The sequence below is a fragment of the Vanessa atalanta genome, chromosome 29, assembly GCF_905147765.1.
Source record: "Vanessa atalanta chromosome 29, ilVanAtal1.2, whole genome shotgun sequence".
Taxonomy (NCBI): domain Eukaryota; kingdom Metazoa; phylum Arthropoda; class Insecta; order Lepidoptera; family Nymphalidae; genus Vanessa; species Vanessa atalanta.
This window is the reverse complement of record NC_061899.1, coordinates 3,461,161-3,485,228: the sequence shown is the minus strand read 5'-3', so window position 1 is coordinate 3,485,228 and position 24,068 is coordinate 3,461,161. Positions and strand designations below refer to the sequence as shown.

The following is a 24,068-nucleotide window of genomic DNA, read 5'->3' as shown; positions in this document are numbered from 1 at the left end:
AAAATTTTACATTTATAAGGCATATTTGGTTATATGTGTCTTTTAAACGTAATATTGCTCTAGTAATGTAATTTTTTATGTTAAGTTAAAAATTAATAAGGTAATTATTAATTATATACATTAAAATAAATATATAGTAATTTCTGTCGTTATATACATACTAATCATAGTCAACTTTTAACATTCACACAAGTTTGAAAATCACACTTCAAAGGTATTTTTTTTAAGAAAATTCCCAAAATATTTTAATCTCGATTTTCTCAACATTTGCAAAATGTTAATTGTGCCTTTTTAAATTGTGACGGCAGAAAAGGTATTCAAATTATTTTTCCGACCGCCTACATTATTATAACCTCGGCAACGAAATAATATTATTTAAATTACAAATAATAATTTCTGTATTTAATTTACGCACCTATTTTGGAATTTGTTAATAAAATTATAATAATTAAATTAAAACGCCATTGTTATAAGGCCACTAACCTACAGCGGTCATATTATAATGAACATTATTTTCGGTAGATTCATTTAAAAAATGTAGGTAAACCTTTTTTTAATTAATAGATTCGTTAATTTGCATAAACAATTGACTGCTTTTTAAACATACATAAGTGCTAGGTAACTATTTACTTACACGTACATATATATTGTTAAATAAATTTTACAAGTATTTTAAATTTTATTTAAAATTGTCTTTTTTATTTTGTTGTACGCAAGAACTACTATATTAATGGATATGGCATTTTTTTTTTAGGTTTTTGAGATATATGTTACACACTATTCCAACGAATATGTCGAGTTAAGTAAACTATGACACTTACGCAGAAACTTTGTAAGATAAATAAGTCTCCGAAATGTTCACAGATATGTCATGGACCATGTAACCATGTAACCTTAACAAAATATGCCCAATATAAATTCGAATTGACACAAAAGATAAATTTTTCTCAAAATAATAATTTAAAATGTTTTATAACGATAAATATGGGATTTTATGCATGGCGTTTCACGTAATTTTTTGAAGTGATAACTTCTAATGGGAGGGTAAACCGCTTCGTTACGTAACGCGTTACGGCGCCAGTCTAGCCTATATATATACTTTTTTTAAAATGTAATATTTCTTTAATAACTTCTAAATTCAAATTAACACGTCTTACATCGGGTTACATTCTTTGACAACTGTCTAGTGTCATCATACTTATAAAAAATAAATCCTCTAGTAAGGAGGTGTAACATTAATATAATTAACCTAAATATCTTTTTATACCACACGGTCATCCTGCTTATAAATAAATAAATAAATAAATAAATAAATATTGGACAACATCACATACATTACTCTGATCCCAATGTAAGTAGCTAAAGCACTTGTGTTATGGAAATCAGAAGTAACTACGGTACCACAAACACCCAGACCCAAGACAACATAGAAAACTAATGATTTTTTCTACATCGACTCTGCCGGGAATCGAACCCGGGACCTCGGAGTGGCGTACCCATGAAAACCGGTGTACACACTACTCGACCACGGAGGTCGTCAAAATCTTCATTATATGCTTATTCATCTGACCCAGATTTGTCGGAATCTTGACCCATCCAATGCCTCATCAAAACCACGAAGCTGATGGTATTAATCGGACCCACACCATGACCAATTTTCTTTACTTCATAACGGTCATTCCGTTTCTTCTGTTCCAATTTATAAGGTCCCAAAAATTTAGGGTACAATTTGCTAGCCTGTGTGAACTGTGATCTCTTAATGGCAACCAAATCACCAATATCACATTGATTAGCCTTTTTTCTGTTTGTATTGTAACTTCTTCTGTTCTAATCTTGTATTTTTTGTATAGATTCTTTTGCTTTCCGTCTAAGATCAGATCTATTCTCACTATAACTCTCATCTTCTTAACTTTAATATCTCATCATTTTTGTCTTTCATCTTTACTCCAATGACCAATTCAAATGGTGTCATTCCAATACTTCTTTGAAAAGAACCATTTATGGCACGTTGAACAGCTGCTACATTACGATACCATTTTGTAGGATCGGCTATACTGAGTTTGCTTAGAACTTCAATAATAATCTGATGAATACGTTCTACTTGTCCATTTCCTCGAGGTTGACCAGTAGTTATAGTATAATGAACAATATTCTCTTTCTCACAGTATTTTTTGAACTCATTTGACGTGAATGCAGCATTTCTATCAGATATAATTCTGTGCGGTGCTCCAAATGTTTGTTGCTGTATTGTTAGTTTGCCCAAAGTCTCTTCGGTTGTCAACGTTTTAACCCAATAGATCAACGTAAACTTAGTAAAACCATCAACAATCGTTAAAATGTACTTGTAATTCTTATTTGTTGAAGTAAGTGGATCAAGATGATCTATATGATACGTAGACAATGGTACATCACCTTTATCTAACGGATGTAAGTGTCCCTCTTTCTTTTCTCTTTTATGTGAAATCAATATGCACTCTATACAGTTATCTATTACTTTTCTAATTTTTCTTTTCAGATCTTCAATAAAATATTCTCGGTTCATTAATTCTTCAGTCTACTCAATAGAAAAATGTCCCTTCTCGTGATTCTTCCTTATAACGTCGTATTGCATCTTCTTTGGTACCACTATTAGTTTTCTTCCGTCTTTCTCTTTGACAAGTATTCCATTTTCGATAATATAGTCTTTAAAGGGTTCTTTTTCCAGGATTCTTTTTAATAGGTCAATCTGGTCGTCTTCTTCTTGTGCTTTCTTAATATGAAGAGTAGTTTCAGTAAGTATAAAGCAAACAGGATGTCTGCTCAAAGCATCTGCGTGATTTAACCTTAGACCTGGTCTATGTTCAATCACATAGTCGTACTTTTCAAGTAGTAAGGCCCAAGAGCAACCCGTGGAGGTAAATTTAATTCTGCAGCGTCATAGTTAATGCAGTACAGTCCGTCACGATCTTAAGCTGTATACTGAGTAGGTAGACCCGGAATTTCTTTATAGCTTCCGCTATTGCTAAAATTTCTAAGTAGTAACTATGATACTTTTCTTCTGTAGGTGAAGTCTTTTTGCTCATAAAGTGTACTGGATGCATTTGGTTATCTTCTGGATCTCGTTGAAGGAGTACAGCTCCAAAGCGTTTCACACTCGCATCCGTGTGTAGTTCCGTCTCATAAGTTGGATTATAGATGGAGAGGACGGGTGAACTACATAATATTTCTTTGAGCTCTATGAAAGCCTTCTCACAGCTTTCATCAAAGTAAAATTCCACATCCTTCTTGAGTAAATCTGTAAGTGGCCTGGCTATTAAAGAGTAGTTTTTTATAAATTTCCTAAAGTAGCCGGTGAGACCAAGAAATTATTGCAATGATTTAATATCTTTAGGTATTTTAAATTTTGAAACTGCATTGATTTTCTCCTTTGATTGTTGGACTTTCTTATTGCTGATGATATATCCTAAATATTGTATCTCTTTCTTCATAAAATGACATTTTATCCAGTTAAACTCTAATCCGATTTTTTCAGCTCTTTTTAGTACTTCCTTTAATTTTATAAGACCTTCTTCAGTCTTCGAGGGTATAATAAAGTCGTCGAGATAAGCAAGAACAACACCTTTAAGAGAAATAAGATCTTGAAATATGTTGTTAATAAACCTTTGAAATACGAATGGTGCTGTGCAAAGTCCGAATGGCATCTCTGTAAATTGGTTTTGTCCTTGAGGGGTCACGAAGGAGATGTACTTCTGACTATCTTTGTGAACGTTCACCTGCAGGAATCCGTTTCGTAAATCAAGTGAAGTAAATAGTTTTGACTCCTTTAAACGGTCCAATTGATCTTCTATCAATGGTAGCGGGAATCTTTCCTTTATTATCTTCTTATTCAATCTCCTATAATCAATACACAATCGATATTTGACATTCTTCTTTTTCGCTAAAACAACTGGACTTGCAAAATTGGAGTTACTTGGCTTAATAATTTTCTGCACTGTACATTCTATCTGTTTATCCACAATTTCTTTTTCCAGAGGTGGGGGGGTGGTGGGGTTTCATCGGTAAGTACTATTTTAATTTCCTTTCTTTCTTAGCTTCATTAATTTTGTATTTTTAATAACCTAATATTGTCAGAAAACACCGTGTCTCCTATATTCAAGTCGTCGCATAGATTATTCTCTTCTATGAGCAGCGTAAGATGTGTTACCTTTCCTATGGTAATTCCATCTGACGTAAAATTTATATTGAGATCGTGCAATATTGGATTGCCAAGAATTATCGTCGCCGCAATTGAAACATCTTTTAATCGTTGATTTACGTCCTGAAACGGCAGCTGACGAACTTGCAGTCGTCGAATTATTCTGTCGGGCACTATTCTTACTATCGATTCTTTTCCTTAGATTTCTATGGGAATCTAGCTTAGCATGGAATTCCTTTATATCTCTGGCGCCGTACAGTATAGCTTCATTCGTTTCAGAATCACGAATGCCATCAATTACATATTCTATTAAAGCATCATCTTCTACACTAGCGTGTAAAGCCAATTCCCTCATATGCAAAAAAATATTGTTGGAATGTTTCATCATTTTTCATTTTTCGTCAGGCAAGCTTCTTATGGACTATAGCGCTATATAACTTGGGACCAAAGTTTCCCAATCTTTCATATGCTATGATCGTAAAAACAGTCGCGCAGTTCCGCCAAGTAATCTTTTTCCATAAGCAAGCTTCTCAATCTTGGACCATTCCATAACATCAGCCGTGTCTTCAAATTCCTGTATCCAGCTCGAAATAGGATATGTATCATCTCCGGTAAACGTTATTATAGATTTCTCTAAATCACTGAAAGATATCTTCGGTCCAGATGATTTAGGATATTCTTCGTCTTTAATAAGCTAGTAATCAAAATTGTACTATTTATTTAAGTTTTATTTTCTTTTTCGTCTTTAATAAAATTTTAATTACAGCTTCAATACGTCTTTTCGAATCTTCAAACATCAGTATAAATCTTCAAAACTAATATTTTAAATATCGTAACGTCGTTTTTAGTTCTTCCTTCTTCTTCAAACATCCAAATCCAAATTAACACGTCTTACATCGGGTTACAACTAAACATTCTCTGACAACTGTCTAGTGTCATCATACTTATAAAAAATAAATCCTCTAGTAAGGAGGTGTAACATTAAAATAAAACCAAGTCAGATATTATTTAGATTCTATGGAAGCACACATTCAAAAACTTCGGTCATAGTTATCTACTTGGCTTGACTTGGCAATCACACGCGGAATTATTCAATTTTTAGAAGATTTATACAAGAATGTAGACTGTCAAATATATTGTTATATTTAAATAAATATGTATTAATAAAAACTGTTCGTAGTTCATAATGATATAGAGTTATAAGGAAATGGCGTGGAATATGTAAATTTAAGGCTTGTTTATTTCCTTCCACTGGCTATTCTCTCTATAAATATTACGTAGTATTACTGTCTGGAATGTCTGGAAAACGGGTATACGACAGTAGACTAAATTCAATAATCTGATTTTTTACCGCCAGCTAATCTATACTGGTGAGCCAGTAATTACTGGTTAGAGTTGCCAATGTTTACTAACTGAATGTTTTATGACTGCGGTCACCAGTTGACACCAGGTGGCACATTTGCCAGTCATCCTTTCTTTTAAATGAAAATTAGGTCGTTCTTTTCGAAAACAATAAACGTTGACTAGTTTAAAATAATATAATGAGCTCCGAATTTAATTTGAATGCGTCGTTTTGTTACATACTAATGAAGCCGAACCATATTCAATAGTAAAAAGCATTTAATAATGATTGTAATTTAATAAAATTCAGTCCGTTGTTTATATTTGAGGAAGTTACTTGTGTTCGTAACGTATTGTTTTACGTAAAGTAAGTTAGTTACAATAATTGTTAATAACAGTATATGTGAAATATTTTAATTCTAAATTTAAAATTGATATCAAAGAAAGGCTTCGAATAAAACCTTAACAATGTCGTACTAATTAAATTGTGGTGCAACCGACTTGGTTTATTCTGAACTTAACGTTTAAGAATAAAATTGTAGCTGTATATTGTATACAGACGAATTGAAAACACTTTCGTTTTTAAATTAACAAAACTCGACTTTTTTTCAGAGTGTTTTTTTTTAGTGTATCTTTAGTAAATTCTAATAAAATTCATTGAGTTTGGAATGTTTGTTTTTGTATCGGCGTCAAAATCGAAATTTCTGGATTAAGATTTCCTTTCTCACACGTCTTTTTTATCGATTTTCGCCAGTTGTTTTATTTGGAGGAGTCTTAGTGGGATTATGGTAGGTGTTCCAAGTTTATCCATGATGGAATCAAGTCTTTTTTGGATTGCCATTTTTAGATAATAGTCAAGAATTCGGAAATTTTGAGGCATTTATTTGATTGCGTGTCACCTGTGCGATTAACATATTTTTTTCTTGATCTCGTCTAAAAAGTATTTGTAACGGATACTTTACAATAAAATAAATAACTAAGTTCTCTTGAAATGCCCTGAAGGCGATTTCATTGCCAAGGTATGTTTTAATCTACTTTTAATGTAAATAGCATTTAAACATTAAACATTATTCCATATTGGGAATTACATAGTAATATGTAAATACACTATGGATACATTTTAGTTTTATTTGTTGTAAGTTTAATGTGAGTTTTTCTTATGAATTAGGCGCTCGCGGCGATTCGTTTTAGGGGTTGGTAGTCAGGTGCTAGGTATAAAAAAGCCTAATCACTAAAATAAAAAATCACTAGGCCATCTCGGCTGCCATAAAGTTAAAAAACATTATTTGGCACGCTTTTAGCCAATTTTTAACTGAATTTCTTAGGTTTACTAACTTAGACCAAATATTAAATCATTTCGGTTTCAACTTCAGCCAGAAATTCACCTTCAGTCGAATACTATTAAAAACCTTAGAATTTATGAAGAAATTTGTGATAAAATTGTGACATTAGTTTGTTGATATCAATAATTATAAAAATATATACTGTGTTCATATCTGGAAATAAAAAGATCTGAGACCCAAAAAATTTTAAGAGAGACATTAGTGTGATGGAGGTGATATTTTTATTTCAGGAAAAAATAGGTTATTTCCAATTAGTAGGAGGTTTTAATTTCTCCTGACATGCTATCGGCTTAATTCTGTCATATTTTCTGTCACTTGGTGATAGGCTTTGTGCAAGACCGTTTCGGTAGGTACCACGCACTCATCAGATATTCTACCTCCAAATATCTCTGTATTGTTGTGTTCTGGTTAGAAGGGTGAGTGAGCCAATGTAATCACAGGCACAAGGGACATAACATCTTAGTTCCCAAGGTTGGTAGCACATTGGTGATGTAATGCTCATATATATGGTAGCATATGGAGCATATTTGTTATGTGATTAATTGCCATTTTACGAAGAGTTCAGATGATTTTCATTTACATTGAGTCTCATAGCTTAAAATTTCACCGCTCCATAATTTGAGGTTCGCCTACCCCATTTCTAATTATATAAATATACGTCGTAACTCACATGCTATTGATTATCTTGCTTTATAGTTGGTTCATTTGGAGCTGTTCTAATTTCCACTGTATCAGGTGATGATTTCTTGGAAAATTCGAGGATTATAGAGACGATCTAGATCCGTCCATTTCTGAGTGTCCGAAACAACGGTCGCTAATACTTAGTCTCTTAATATCTGGTATGCTGAAAAATTGTCTTCAAGTCGAAACAGACAAACAGTGAAAATCCGTAGTATTTGACCGATTTAAATGTCAAGTTGCTTACCTGGTTTTGAGCCTCCTTTGAATACTTTTCTCATTTGCTTGGTTTCCATATGTAATTGTGGCACTTAAATGCGTTAGAGTAATTCAAATTAGTCGGCTATGTGACCATCTAGTATAAGAAACATTCAGAAAGAAGACATAAATTTTAACATTACAATGTTTACTTATGTTTGAAATTCCTTTCCAGCTCCAATCATGACGTTTCTGGAAGACAGAGATTTGGAAGACGTTCCGAATATTCCAGAATATTATAAAGGAAAAACGATATTCATTACTGGTGGATCGGGTGAGTAAATTACTTACAGTTGCTTATTTATTAGGAGAAATTATTAGATTTTCAACACCTAAAATTTTCCTAAATAATTATATAGTACGTAAATCTATTCCAATCGAAGGAGTGTATTTAAACAAACATGCTATTACTCCACGCGATTTGCTAATAAGTGTGCTATTTTTTTAAATAAATACTTAATGATTGTGTACGTTTATGACTTTATCAACACACGATACGACTCGACTACTTCTGTTAATTTAAATTTTACTTCCAAATTTCTGATATCAACTTTGCCGATAATTGAAATGCCATTTATTTGCGTGTAAATATTAATTACCTCATATATTATTCAAGACTTTGACCGATGATATATAATATTAAGTCCTATTGTTTGAACAGGTTTTATATAAAATGTCTACAATTTTGGATGCTTAGATTTCAAATGGTCACATTCCTGACCTTCTCCTATATTAAGATAGAGTAATATGTATTAGCACTTCAAGAATAATTTTGTCATTGCCAGCGTAAGAAGTGATTTCACTAGGGTCAAACGTTACCGATCCTTTCCCTTGAGGGCATCAGCCCTAAGCTTAATATAATATTTTAATTCGAAAGTGTTTTTATTTAATGGTTCGTTCTTATCAAATCAAATGTATTTTATTCAAGAAAACTTTACAATTTAGCGTTTTTGAATCGTCAATATTTAAACACTACCACCGTTTTGGAAATCAGCCTCCAGCGAATAGAAACGGCAAGAATCTCGCATAGTTGCTCTTTTCAAATAAACAGATTTACAATGCTGTTATTCATGGTTAGTGTTCAAGTCCTGTGGATGAAACCTGAACCGATATCCAGTCGGTTTTTTAAAGTAATTGTAATAAAAGTTTAATGAATAATAATGTTTTTTTATTATTTATTGATTAATTAAGTCCATTATTACATTTGTATATACCATTACCTAAAAACGTTCTCGTTCTGTTAGTTTCGTTCACGTCTTAAGTTTTCTTAGTAGTCTAAGTAGTCTTAGTATATAATTAATAAACTATCATTTGAATTACGCTTCGTCGTGTAATATATTGTGAACGATAGGATTTGTTTTACTAAAACACCAATGGTGACCAATGGTGAATGGTGGTCTGGGTGACCATGTTCAGCCAAATCTTCTTTGTTTTAAATCTTTAATTTTAGGCCATGAGTAACTTAAATGTTAATTAACTATAAACCAACGAAAGTCTAATGATTTATTGTTGTGGGTTCCAACCTCAGGTTGGGCCGATAACAATGAGGTTTTTCCGTGGAAAAAATCTCAATAACCCATAAAGTCTGGTAGTTGGAAGTGTGTAAATTCTCGTGCCCTGGAAAGCGCGTAAAACCGTTGGTTCTTTGCCTGCCTCACAACGGATTATGAGAGTAAGTGTGTAAAGAGTGCAGCTGTTTTTGCACACACATTTGTGAACGAAAATATGTCCTGCGTAGTTAGTTGGTCTTGAGATTGGCTGCATCATCACTTAGGCAAGTACTAATAAAGTAAAGTTAACGTTATAAAGTTCATTTTGCGCTGCTACTGTAAATTTTTTGATCTAAACTTTTGTTTCTGAAAATCTCTATTCCTTTAAATTCTTTCTTTTGGTACTTTCTACTTCAAAGTTCACTGGAAAAGATCGCTGTCTCAGTGATAAAGCCGTCTCTTGTGTATAACTTTCTGGTCTGTATGTTATTTCTAAGTTTATTGGTGCATAATAAAGAGAACTTTTTACCAGAACTTGTTTTCTAAAAGTAGGAGTATCTTCATAAATAGAGGATAATCCTTGTTCTAGAATGGGGAGCTGTTGTGGTCCCCCTTCTAAAGACAACAAGGGACATTTAATTTGTTTCAATATATTATGTTTGCGTTCAGGATTAAAAAAAAAATCCTAAATTTTCTTTAAGACTTAATTGATTTTGAACTCTCTAACAAAGTAGAAAATTGAACAGTGCAGTCACCGGTCAATCTTCTTCGTATCTATCTATCCTACGTCACATTGGCAAAATAAGTTGTCCTCTATTGGGACTACTAAAAATAAATATAAAATCAAAATCAAAATATTCTTTTCTCAAGTAGGCCTTTATAAGCACCTTTGAATCGTCATTATACAAACAATATTAAGTGTGGATACCACCGTTTCAAACTGAGTATTTAGAGTACTCTTTTACAACATATAAAATACAAAGTTATTTTAGTTAAATACAGTTATATATGAATATAATAAATTATATGGAAGTCAATAAGTATTAGCTCCACGCTCTTTTATCATCTATATAATCATGTATTAAATAATATATATATTTTTACAAATGATTTAAATTTTTAAATAAATGATGTTAATGATTATTAAACAATATCGTACAATATATTTAAATAAATATTCATATTTGTATAATTGTCCTCTATGCTATACCATTCATTTGAATGTTCGCCCGAGAAGGTCCCAAATAAAAAAAAACAAGAATCTTTCTTTGTATGTTAATGCTTCAATGTAAAAGTATTTCGTAGACTCTTTTGTGTCAAGTCGGGTCGGGTAGTTTAATTATTAATAAAACATATGACTACGGAAATGATTGATTCATTAGATAGATCATCAAACTTGAAAGGATAAATCTCATACCACGTTTCGTTAGTCTAGCTAGCTTTGAAGACTGAAGTCAACAGTCTAGAGATGCTTTTTTTATGTTATAGGGGGCAAACTGACTATCACCGTTCATGGACATCTGCAACATCAGGGGGGTTGCAGGTGCGTTGCCGGCCTTTTAAGAAGGAGTACGCTCTTTTTTTGAAGGTTCCCAAGTCGTATCGGCTCGGAAAAACCGCTGGCGAAAGCTGGTTCCACAGAGTGGTTGTGCGAGGCAGAAAAATGTACTACTACTACTTAGTTAGTAGTTAGACGCTTAGTTTAAACTAAGAGTCACGCCAGTAGCAGCGCAAAATGAACTTTGGAACGTTGAAGTTGAGGTTCATTTTTGTGTTAGTCAAAGATGAATTGGAATACAATCGGGAACGTATGATTTATGCTATAAAATAGTAGAATTAACCCTCAGGAGAAAGTCCTCTATAGAAAAGAAAATCTGTTTGATAAATAATTTAATTACTGCATACCATGAATATTTATTAGGACCTTTACGATCAGCACTTCCCCATACATATTGAATACTTCGATTTTGTATGATCTTATTTAAATACATTAATATCATTAAGGTCAAAGTCCTGTATAATTCTGGAATTATTATTGTGCCTTTGGTAACTGTTCAGTAGAAAACGATCTCATGAAATTATCGATCTTTTAATATATATAGACATTTTATTAGCAATATCGGGATTGTTGAAGATAAGTGGGCGTATATTCAAACGATTTTATATATGGACGATCCACAAATTCAGTAAGTTTTTAATTAAACAAATCAATTACACAGATGTATTCACAATAGTCATCAATAGCGATTCGTTAATAAATCATTTACAAAAACACGCATAAGTCACTGAATCTATTACAAAAGAATAAAGATAATGTTGGAAATTAGCGATTCGTCGCAAACGTGGTGCGCGGGAAATCTTGAATGTAACTGTCGATCCAAGATGGCTGCCGCGCTACCATCGACGCGACGCTTCACTAGAGCGCCGTTCAACTCTCATTGACACTCTTTTCTAACCAATAAGAATAAACAAGATGGCGCACCATGCGCCGTCATATATAAAACGTAAAATGTTACAACGTTGCTACGTGTCATAGCGATTGTTCTAACATACTGTGTTTTTATTTTTTTAATTCTACATATGCAATGGTACGTAATGAATACATTACTTGGTGAAATTTAAATTAAAAACATGATTAACATTGTTTATACATCTACAGGCTAACTCAAACATACACTAATACTATGAGATTCCTTGCAATAATATAAATCGGACCTCATCGTTTTGAGTCACCAACGCTCATAGATATTAAAGAAGTGTTAAACATTTCTTATATGACCATTGCACCAACAACCTTGGGAACTAAGATTTTATGCCCCTTGTGTCGGATACACTGGGTCACTTACCCTTCAAACCTGAACACAACAATACTAAGTATTGTTGTTTGACGGTAGAATATATGGTCAGTGGTTGGTACCCAGACGGTTTTCTAGTCCTATCACAAAGTAAAACTCTTGGTTCTCTGCCTGATGTTTCTCGGGCCAATAAAAGTCAGGATGTAGAGAGAGCTCCTGGTCAATTCCTTATAATCATCACCATAAATATGTCATAGATTTGATAATAAATTTAATTTACTTGTTTACAGGTTTTATGGGTAAAGTCTTGATTGAAAAATTGCTCTATTCGTGTGCGGACTTAGACAGAATATATTTGCTTCTTAGAAGCAAGAAAAATGTCACTCCAGAAGAAAGATTATCAGCAATATATAGATCCAATGTAAGTTTTTATCATCTACCTTATTTTTGACAATAATTTGCACACGAGAACAGAGACTGACCGTAATAAGTAAGGAAAACATCACGAGGGAAACTATAATTTGTTGTATGAAAATCGTCCATATTTGTATCTAACCGCACTCACACACACACATCAGATATTCGACTGCCAAACAGCAGTACTAAGTGTTATTGTGTTCCGGCTTGAAGACTAAGTGAGCATCGCAACTACAGATACAAGACATAAGATCTTAGTTCCCAAGGTTAGTTGCGCGTTGATAATATGAGAAGTGATTGGTATTTATTACAGTACCATAATCTTTGTGCATTGATAACCGCTTACCATTAGGTAGTACATTTGCCAGTCCGCCCATTTATGCCATAAAAATTGAGGCAACTTTATAGAATAAGATCCAAACCATACAAAATGGGGATGCCTTGGCTCAGCAGTGGAACATTGCTGTTACTTTTTATGGGCGTTTAATTTAACAATGTTGTCTCCTTCTTTCAGTGACTAATCTATGAAGACAGACAGAGAGATAGAGTTAAACAACGTATACTAATATTATAAGTTAGGCCAGACTTTTTCGGCCCATTTTTTTTCTCGCCTTGCTGAAGGCTAGGCGTTCGGCTTTTATTCTATTGATCTGTTTGTTTGTATGTAGGGGGTAATCACCAGAACTAATGATACAATTCTGAAAAGTAAATCACTCGTAGATAGCTTTATTATTCCTGAGTGCTGTAGGGTATATTATATCATATCGTTTTGTTTATTAATAAATTGTGCCCGCGCGAAGCCACTGCGGCTTATTACTTATGAAGTAAATTAATAATTTTATGTTCATTTAAAATCCTTATTTTCAGTGTTTTGATCGCCTCCGCAAAGAGAAGCCTGGCGTGTTCCAGTCTAAAGTATTTTTCATTGCTGGAGACATTTCGGAAACTGGATTAGGTAAGTAGTCAACAGTCACATTCATCAGATATTCTACCGCCAAACAATAGTACTCAGTATTGTTGTGTGCCGGTTTTAATGGTAAGTGAGCCAGTATAACTACAGCACAAGGGACATAACGTCTTAGTTTTCAATGTTGATGGCGCATTGGTGATTCGAGGAATGATTATTTTTTCTTGCAGTATTTATATATTATGTTTATTTTTTAATATTTCAACTGTTCGTTCACCGTTCGACATTGTTCAATAGTATTTAGATATTATTTTAAACAAATAAAAAAATAGTTAACCGTCTAGTTCGCGGAGCTAATTTAAGAGAAATTGTTTTGACGCGTGTATCCTTATGATGTTTTTTTTTTATTTTGGCTTTTATTTGTGCCAATCTGGGCACAGATTATTTCGCCAATGTCGTGCGTCGGAGAAGACACGACGGCGTTTGAAAAATAATAAAAAGTTTAACATAAATTATTATTAAGATAACATATAAGAAGAATCACAAAAATATTTACACCTTATTTTTATTACGCTCAATGTATTTACATAAAAGATTATAAAGTAGCCTAAACACAAACATTCAACACTATTTTTTACCTTTTTTTGACCACTCCCCCCCTAATATAAGAAAAAATAAGAACTAGCCGTTATTACTAATATTTATTAAGTAAAAATCTAAAGGAGAAAATGAATACACGTTTGGTTTATTTAACTGTTTATTTTTCAAAGTAACAACTTTTTTAAATGTGTTTATTTGTAATTTCAAAGGTTCTAAAGGTACGCATCCGAGCGAACCTCAGCAATCGCGCGAGTTTCCGCGTTTTTTCAAATATTTTTTTTGGTCTTACGTAAGAACTATCGAACCTCCTTCCCACCCCCTTGTAAGAAAACATAAGTCATGGTCGACCCCCCTCTGCCCCCCTAAATCGTCTTACGTAATAAATGAATGGCACCTTAATGTTAAAATCATTATAATAAATGTCAAATTGCTTTCTGACATATCACGATCGTATTCTGAAATTAGTGTCTATTACTTACGGAATAGGTGTGCGGTTGTCATTCATTTAAATTTACGCATGCCGCCCGGTCGGGGGACCGGGACGGGTATGTGGGACTCAACCGGGAACTAATGCCCCGTGCCAGGGCACGCTAGTGCTAATGCCCTGTCCTACCCACTAATACCATCCTCGGGTTTCCACCATGCCGCCGACTGGTGAGGCCACGGGATCGCCAAGGGCATGCAACCGCGACCCCACCAGCGGCAGCCGCCGAAAGGCGGCTGAATATTCATGGAAAGCGCGCCTAGTGTACGCCTTCCCCCTCATCCTCCACGCGGGAATGTGGCGAACTCCCCCGAGTCCGCCACTGGAGGCTGGGCGTCAACGAAGCTGACGCCCTGCGACGGATAAAATGGTAGGCTCCGCCGCTGACCGCCGGTGTAAAACACCTGGGAGGCTCGAGTAGCAAGCCCTCCCACTCCCTCCTAGCCAACGAGGCAACTCACATGGTCCGCCCTGACGCCGATCAGGGACGTACCAGCAGCAGCAGCCACGCGGCATATATATATAATTATATATATATATATAAAGCGAATCATTATTAAAATATTTGACACAAAAAACTTTTTTAAATTAACTTTTTTCTTAAGATCCCATATCATATCAGTGTTACCAGTGGTAGGATAAATGGCTCCTTCAAAACTTCTTTCATCTTTCGACTTTTATCATCTGTACAATCTTTTTAGTTATTTGTTAGATTTTAGGCTTAGAGTAGAACTGGAAGAAGTCGTCACGTAAGCAAAATGCATTATATCTGCTCCAGGAGATCTCATCCACTCTTTCTTTTTCTATTTTATATAAAATTATTCAATTTACACAGTATTCTAATAACAATTTTTTTTTGTCAATTGATATTTTTCTCACTGTGTTTGTTATTTAATGCATAAAATATGGCGACTTCATTTTAATTGGGTGTCATGACACATCTCTTTTATTTGTGTTTAAGTCTTTACATATAAATGTAAATACAAACACATGCTTGATGGACAGTCGGGGTAAGAAAAGGTTCGTCACCTTAAGGTCTATTTTCGTGTTCACGATAATCTGCTTTACCGATTGAGTTTGACATATTGCGTCGCAATGTACACTATTTTGAACCTAGTTATCAGACTATGTTAGTTTAATTTTATGTGCAGTTCTCTGTTTAATGCTTTAGTTTCAAAATGTACTAAGAGTTTACGACTTGATAAAGGAATCAATTTGAAAAAGACGAAGGTTTTCACACTCTGACTGTCCATGTGTACGTGTGACTTTGCTATTATATATTTTATTATTTGTATTTTTTTTCGCTATTGTAATATATTTTTACTTTTTTTTTTCAGGTATATCAGACGAAGATAGAACGTTAATCGTTAATAGAACACACATTATATTTCATGCAGCTGCCAGTGTCAGGTAAATGTTTTTTTTTTTTAATATGAAAACAGATTAAAAAATTTGCCGCTAAACTGACATTGACATGTGATAAATGTGTTGCCAACTTCAAAATAAAATATTAAGTCTATTGTGTCTATAATAAAGAAAATACATATTGATTAAGATGGAAGGTCACGAAGGACCTTGATTACATTATTTGACTATTTTGACGCAGGGATGGTTAATATTTCCCACAGTGCTATTGTCTATGGATGGTTGGTATGGACCATTGCCCATTTGCCAACAGCCAAGTAATAGATCGGCAATGTTTATACCTCAACAATATTTATTTATATCTAAACGATAACACTGATATTGTATTCCAGATTTGACGATTCATTAAAAAAAGCTACAAAGCTTAACTTGCTCGCTACTAAAGAAGTTATCGAATTAGCGATGGAAGTTCGTAATTTAGAGGTGAGTTTTAGACATGATAAATAGCCTCTGCCTGTCTGTCGTTCTTTCATGGCCGAACCACTGAATCGAATTTGATGAAATTCGGTATAAAGCTAGTTTGAACTTCAAGTAAGAATAAAGGATTTTTTAACACCTGTCGATAACCCTCTCACAAGCGAGCGAAATGCGAAAACTAGTCTTCATATAAATTTATATCAAAATCGGTTCAGTGGGTTACCCATGTAAACTTAACAGATTGTATTCTTCTTAAGGGGAGTTTTTGGCTACCAGTGGAACATATATAATATATACAATATACATTGTTTTTTTTAAGTGTCTCATTCATGTCTCCACCGCCTATTCGAACACAAATCGAGACCCCATTGAAGAAGTGATATATCCTCCACACGTCGACTGGCGTGAAATGCTCCAAGTTTGCGAGGAATTGGACGATCATACCTTACAAGTTTTGACCCCTAAGTAAGACTTTTTGTTTGCTTTAAATACTTATACATCTTACTATATATTTTCAGTTGTATTTTGTAATATATCTCAACTTGTAAATAACATTTTATATAGTATGGTACGGTGGACATCGCGAGGAAATCGAAGTTCGAAATTAAACTCATTGCGACAATTTAACAAGTCGTATACAGATATGCCAACCAACTCCCTGACCATAAATCATGCTTTTCTTCTAGATATATCGGGGAATTACCGAATACTTACGTATTTACCAAACAGTTAGCGGAACATGTTGTTTACGAATACAAAGGAAAGTTACCTATTGTAATAATCAGGCCTTCGATAGGTAAGTTTCGTCTTGATCAACTTACCTTAATTTATTAATAAATTATCATTAATGAATTATATATGTCTTTGAAATAATTTATTTTACGCGATTTTTAGTAGAGCGAACTGGCTGGATATCAGGTAAGGCGTTATGTACCCTCCAGATGATCTTTCCCTCTCTTTCTATTACTCTGTGTTTCTTTCTATGTTATATACGTTTTTTTAATAATAATCATCAAACTTATTTTTTTTATTCTTTTAATTCACAAGGGATATTAATAACTGTTTTATTTCTTGTCGTTCAATTGTTCTCGAGCGTTATTTATTTTATTGTAACTGTTATTTAATGTTACATAATATACAATTAAAGCAACGGTTACTACCGCTAGCTCCAAAATGCCTATCGTTTTTTTTTTCGTTATTTTGGGTAATTCGGTATAGTTTTTCAATTGGTATTTTTTTACGTACAATTCTCATAAAATATTGTAAAGATAAAGTCTTGGATGATTAATTGATGTTCTTAATCATTGTACAGATATTATTAAGGATATGTGTTTTTATATGATGTCTGGTTTTTGCGTAGTTTAATAAATTCCAACTCAATCCGATGGACTCGAAAGACTAAGTTTTTGTATTAACACGCTTAACTAAACCCACAAAGTAAACACGTTGATTGATAATCCGAAAATATTTTTTCTTCAAAATGTAAAATTTGGGTGCCTACGTCCTCAGCCTACGTCCAGCAGTGGAATGACACAGGCTGATCATGATGATGAGTAAACTTTCGAATCTAAAATCATACACATAACCCAAAAGGCACGATAGGAATCCCACATAACCCTACTTCATGCGGGGGAAACGCGTAAAGCATTTTTCCAAGGACATAAGAAAAGACCCCTCACCTCTCATGAGGTGAGGGGTCAACATGATGTGTTTCCAAAGATACACATGGCAATCAAATTGTTGGCGTGTCAAACGCATATATAGATACCATCTGCACGTATGGCGCCAACCACCAGCTAATTCCATAAATTCTGCTAAAACCAGTTTTCTCCAATTCGTATACTGTTAATTATCTTGTTTAATATTATTTCAGTGATATCAAGCTATAAGGATCCATTTCCTGGATGGATCGACAACTTCAATGGTCCGACTGGAATATTAGTGGGATGTGGTAAAGGTAAATAGTTTCTGAAAAAAAGTCGTATGCGCCGTTGCCATTTCAAAGTTAATTCGCTATTCGATCACGAATCCGTCAGTCATGAATTCTTTCAGCGATGAAATAAGTAAATAGAACTGCATATACGCACAGACAAAAGATCTGAAATGTTATGTCTCTCGTGTTTCCTCCTCCTGAAGTCCTGACAGATTTTAGCGATGGCGACCATTCTTGGGGAAAAATGAGATAGCTTTTTTATTTTGAAATAGTTAAGAAAACTGGCACTGCGTTTTTGCGATAGAATATGTGATGAGTGGGTGGTACCCACTCAGATGAGCTTCCAAAGCTTAACAAAGTAAGCTTATTAAATATGAAATCTAATGCATTGTTGGCTAGTCAGCATTGAAAATAGCAGCCGTCTTTGTTTTTCTCTCTGCCTCGTCGGTCTAGTGGCTATATACAAGGTCAAAGATCCAGAGCTTCTGGGTTAAAACCTTAGTTCAGGCCGACAAAAAGTTATTGGGTTTTTTAGTCAAAAAATACTCAGTAAAAGTCCCGAGTCTGAGAATTGGAAGTTTGTACACTTCCGTGTTTCGGAAAGCACGTAAAGCCTTTCGTCCTGTGCCTGAACTCTTTCCAGACGTCTCCGATTTGCCGTCCCTTCGAGTTATGACAGTAAAGGAATAGAGAGTGTATCTGTGTTTGCGTAATCTGCCCTGCGTCCCTTGGAATTGACTGCAGTGACCGTAATCGGTCAGGACCACATCATCATTTTTTATTGATGTATAAATATTTTAATTATAGGAATACTCCGTACACTTTATTCAAGCCCTGATATGATCATGGATTACGTGCCAGTTGATTTCACTATCAGATCCTGTATCGTAGCCTCGTGGATTAGAGGAACAAAAGCGTAAGTGTTGCTTTTGAATAAGTTCTATAACACTATATCCTAAGACTATACGATAAAACCCAGATGGAGCTCGTGGAACATAACAGTAACAAAAGCTTTTTATATTCTAAGAATTGGTACCTTTTAATACATTCATATACAGGGGTTAGACTGTCATTAATGTAGTGGGCGCATATTAAACATAATCATCACTTATAACGTTAGCGGGTTTAACTTAAATGTATTTTCTCTCTTTCTCTCATCGTTCATTTGACATTTGAAAGAAAAACACACATCATTGTTTAACTAAACATAGAAAAAGCCGATGTAAAATGGTATATAAAAGGTAGCGAGATGTTACAAATGCTCATAATCTTTCCAAAAAACCCGACCCAACTTATTACTGTACAAGTATTTTTTTCAAACCTCTTAGGAGGGGGTAGGGTTAATAATATTAGTATAGATAACAAAACTAAAACACACATAAGGATCTACAAATGTACCATAAAGTGCAACAGGCGTTCTTCTCTTGCGGAAACTATTTTTTAAATTACATAATTTAAAAATAGCACATAAGACAATATAAGTTAATAAATACTAAAATATAATAAAATAAAAAAGTCTTTATATATCATGCCATTTGCAATAAGGAAAAATTCATTAAAATAATTAAGATTATCAATTAATCACAGTCACAATCAATAGTAATAATTGCATTCAATAACATAACAAATATATATGTTATTTACTAAATCAATTTAAATACATATTTTATAGTTTAATTTTGTTGTACATAAGTTAAGAAAAATAATAACAATACATCAAACCCTCTTAGTTAAGGGCAGAGGCCTCCAGAGATATAGTCTCTATCCGTGATTTTTTCCAACCATATTAGGAGCGGTTTTTACAATTACATCTGCCCATCTGGTTCTAGATCGTCCCTTCTTTTTATTGCCTTAAATATAACGACATAAATTAAACCTTTGTATTCCAGGTTAAGCCCTACAGACGATATACCAATATACAACAGCTGTGCTGGAAAACTTAAGAACATAACATTGCAGGAGCTCGTTGATATTGGCAAAGAAATAGTCGAAGCTGTACCTCTTGACAATATGATATGGACCTACAACGTGACCGTTACTAAGTCATTATTTATGTTTAACATTTATGTAAGTAGTGGGTTTGGAGTGGGGGTTTAGATGTTGGTTACCCTATGTGATCAGGTTATACGGTACCTCTATTCCAAATTTCATCCTCATAAAGCCTGTAAATATTTCATTGTTGGGTTCAGGGTTCTTCTTTGTTTGGGCATTTGGAGATTTTTCTACCACGCTGTTCCGATGCATGTCTATAGATATGTTGCATGTTTTCATTCGGAAAATGTAGGTTTCCTCACGATGTTTTCGTTTACCAAGGAGTACCAGACGAGAGAGAAAAATGCTCGAGACGTCCAAAATGGTAAATGTTCCTTGACTTTCTGAATTTCGACCACTAGGCGAAGATTTTTTTACTTATAGCCCATTACGATAAAATAAGAGGTTCGTGTAAACAAACCTTTTAATTCATGCGATTTGTTAATGGTTCAACAAATAGTTCCTGATTAATGTACCTTTATTTATACCACAACACAATTACACCAAATTTATGTCAACTATAATTTAATTTCCAAAGTTCTTATAACAACTGTACCTACATTTGAATCGCCATGTATTCGCGAATCCTCGCGAGTTATTTATAATAAAAGATTAATTATGATCTCCACCAATTATATAGTGTCAATTCAATGTCAAAGTTGCTTATTTGTTACTCCTCTCGTGGTTGGAATAGGTTATAAACAATGATGACGTGTATATTGTAGGATTTGTTTATTTTTTCAGGTAATGGCTTTGCACACGATACCGGCTACATTCGTTGATCTTTTACTCACGTTATTCGGAAAGAAACCTATGTGAGTTTATATAATGTAAAATATCTGTCATTCCATACCAATTAATAGATAACATATATACATATATAAATATCGGGTATAAGAACTTTTTTTAAAACTTGGCGGATGACCATCCCTTCAATACACAACCAATCATTGGAACTATAATTTATGTCCCTTGGTTCTGTAGTTAGACTAATCACGATCAAGTCCGAACAAACCAAATTAACGTGGGAACCCAGGTAAACGTGCAGTTCTTCCAACTCTCGACTGCTAGAGACCATTTTTCGTCAGAAAATTCAAAAAAACTTTATTGCTCCGATTTGGACTTCAAAAACATTTAATTTGATATTGTGACATGACATTCCACGATACAAATGTGCTTCTATAAGCCTACTTGATTAAATAATATCTAGATGTAAGAGCAACGAGGTATCAAAATTTATTCACATATCCTGCATGAATACCAATTGTAGGTTCTTTGTCTGTAGCAAAGCCCGCTTTGTCTGAGGTATTTAATATATATTCGTACATTTATTTCAGGTTGTTAAAAATCCAACGACGCGTTTACGTATCGAACCTCGCTCTCCAGTACTTTTTACTTCAGCAGTGGACATTCAGCAACACGAATTTAATATATCTCCGATCGAAGATCAAACAAGAGGACCTCGAGGAATTTTATTACGAAATCGAAAACATTGATAAATATGAATTCTTTAAGCAAGGTTGCGCGGCTGGCAGGAAATATTTATTAAAAGAAAAAGATGAGAATCTACCTAAAGCGATGATACATCATCAAAGGTAACAGTAGTAAATTGATGGGGGTTACCCAATTTTACGGTACTGTGAATTGTGAAACGATGGCAAAAATTACGTATGTTTTGTTTAGTTTGTTGGAAGGTCTAGCCAGTTGATCGCGAAAAATATCCACATTAGAACAGCTTAGTAAAGTAAGCTCCTCACCTCTTAAATAGGAGATAAGGTCTTAGACAATTCACATAGGTTGAACTGTCTGTGTAATAATTTTGGTAAACTTTATCTCTTATGTTTCGCTTTGAAGGGTGAGGAAGGGTGAGACCCAGTGTAACTAAAAGGATAGAACATCTTATGTTCCAAAGGTGGCGCATTGATAATGAAGGAAATGGTTAATATTTCTTACAGTACCAATTTTTATATAAAGGTATATAGGTGGCGTATTAAACCAAAAAATTCAAAAGTAACTCCATCTGACGATCAATTAAATACTAAAGGAATAGTTTGATTAATTAGTAAAACGTTATTATTAACCTAAAAAAAAACTAGGATCAAAGAGTGAGAAAGGTGTTAATTTGTGTCTTATTTCCAGGGTCCAGATTTTGGACAAGCTGCTGAAATTCATTTTCTACGGGCTGATATTCTGGTGGTTAATAAACACGAATTTCATTAAAAATCTTTTCATGTCCTAGTATATATTTATTATTTTAATGTTTTCTCTTATTTAAATATATTTGATAAAAAAATAAAAAATAATGTCTTTTATTTCTAAAGTATTTATAAAGCAATCATTTATCAAATGTTAGTATTTTTGACTAACTCATCAGTAGACTCATGAGGTTACAAATTCCGGAAGAATTAAAATCCGGGGTAAGAAATTTAAGACTAATAACAAATTGGGGTTTACGGTTAAGAAGAAACAATGAATTATTATTATAATTAATCTATACTAATATTGTTAATGTGAAAGAAATTCTGGCTGTTACCTCTCGACTCTCTTCAAATTTAAATCGCTGAATTGATTTAGATGAATTTTGTTATGTTAGAGACCCGGGGAAGGAAACAGGCTACATTTTTAATTGACCCCTCTAGGGCGTAAAATGAGGGATAACGTTTTGTGTGCTATAGGTAAATTACGCGCGAGTAAAGGCAGTAATAGATATTTGTATTTCTATTGAAGTAATAATAATGCTTAAGTGTTATATCTTATTGTAAATTGTTTTATTAACATGAAGGTCAACAAACAACATACAAAACTGCATAAAAATAAAAATTAAAAAATAATTACTGTACAAATCATGATTGCATGGAATGGTGACAAGAATGCAAGCGGCACTTCCCCGTTGAAACGCAATTCCGATCCTCAGGGCACAAATCGAACCAGCCCTCCTGTCACCAGTGGAGGCAATAAGTTTAATATTTATAATTATGGTTTCTACACTATTTCAAGGTCAAAGTGTTTCTAAAATATTTTATATATTTTTTAAAGGATTATGTATGATTATATTAGTGGGCTTTTACAAGATATTTACATGTACGTAAATATCTTATGAAGAAATATAATGTAATAATTTGTACATGTATGTACATGTATCATAAATTTGTTTTGTGAATAGTTTTCCTGTTTTCATCGCCACCGTTTTTTATCGTATTCAATTATTAATTCGTATTATTTATTTTACCTCAAGTTGCATATATTTTTTTTTAAGAATTACAAATATTAATTATTGTATCAGTGATGAATGTTTTTGTTCGTGTAGTTTTTAAATATTTTACAGTTTTTTTTGGTGCTTGCGTATTCATATTTTTAATCATACGTTTTACTAGTTCACCAGCTTCGTTCGCGTTTTAGGGGTTGGTTGTGAAGCGTGGATTTGGTATTTATTGAGTTCTAAGCAGAGTATATAAAAAAATAAGTGTTGTTTACTGACATACTCTGTAATTTAAATGGTGGTTTAAGAGTAACTACTGCGTTTCTACTGCCGGATCTTTCGATAGAATGTACTTACCGAACCGGTAGCTTTAAAATTAAGCCTTTGATGAGCCTAATTGAATAAAGAAAATATTGATTTTGATTTTTGAAATATCATTCACACAATATCATAATCAATTATAGTCTATGTGTTATTCTGACGTGTAAGCTATATTATTGTAAAGTTTCATTCAAATCAATTCAGTAGTTTTTGCGTCAAAGAGTCACAAAAATCCATACATAAAAACTTTCGCCT

The 24,068-nt window shown here is 33.5% G+C and overlaps 1 protein-coding gene across 2 annotated transcripts; it reads left to right on the top strand.

Moving 5' to 3' along the window:
• The first annotated feature begins 5,768 nt into the window (after positions 1-5,768).
• On the top strand, positions 5,769-22,571 carry LOC125074966 (fatty acyl-CoA reductase 1-like). 2 transcript variants are annotated; one of them, XM_047686453.1, is made up of 14 exons: positions 5,769-5,882; positions 7,970-8,068; positions 12,370-12,500; positions 13,364-13,451; positions 15,825-15,897; positions 16,245-16,335; positions 16,649-16,794; positions 17,016-17,125; positions 18,203-18,286; positions 19,070-19,178; positions 20,152-20,329; positions 21,038-21,108; positions 21,631-21,888; positions 22,433-22,571. In XM_047686453.1, the coding sequence occupies exons 2-14, from the start codon at positions 7,978-7,980 to the stop codon at positions 22,530-22,532; spliced, it is 1,530 nt and encodes a 509-aa protein (XP_047542409.1). In that variant the 5' UTR covers positions 5,769-5,882; positions 7,970-7,977; the 3' UTR covers positions 22,533-22,571. The 2 variants fall into 2 exon arrangements, with proteins under 2 accessions (XP_047542409.1, XP_047542410.1); XM_047686454.1 differs by lacking the exons at positions 5,769-5,882; positions 7,970-8,068 and adding an exon at positions 11,788-11,872.
• The last annotated feature ends 1,497 nt before the right edge of the window (positions 22,572-24,068 follow it).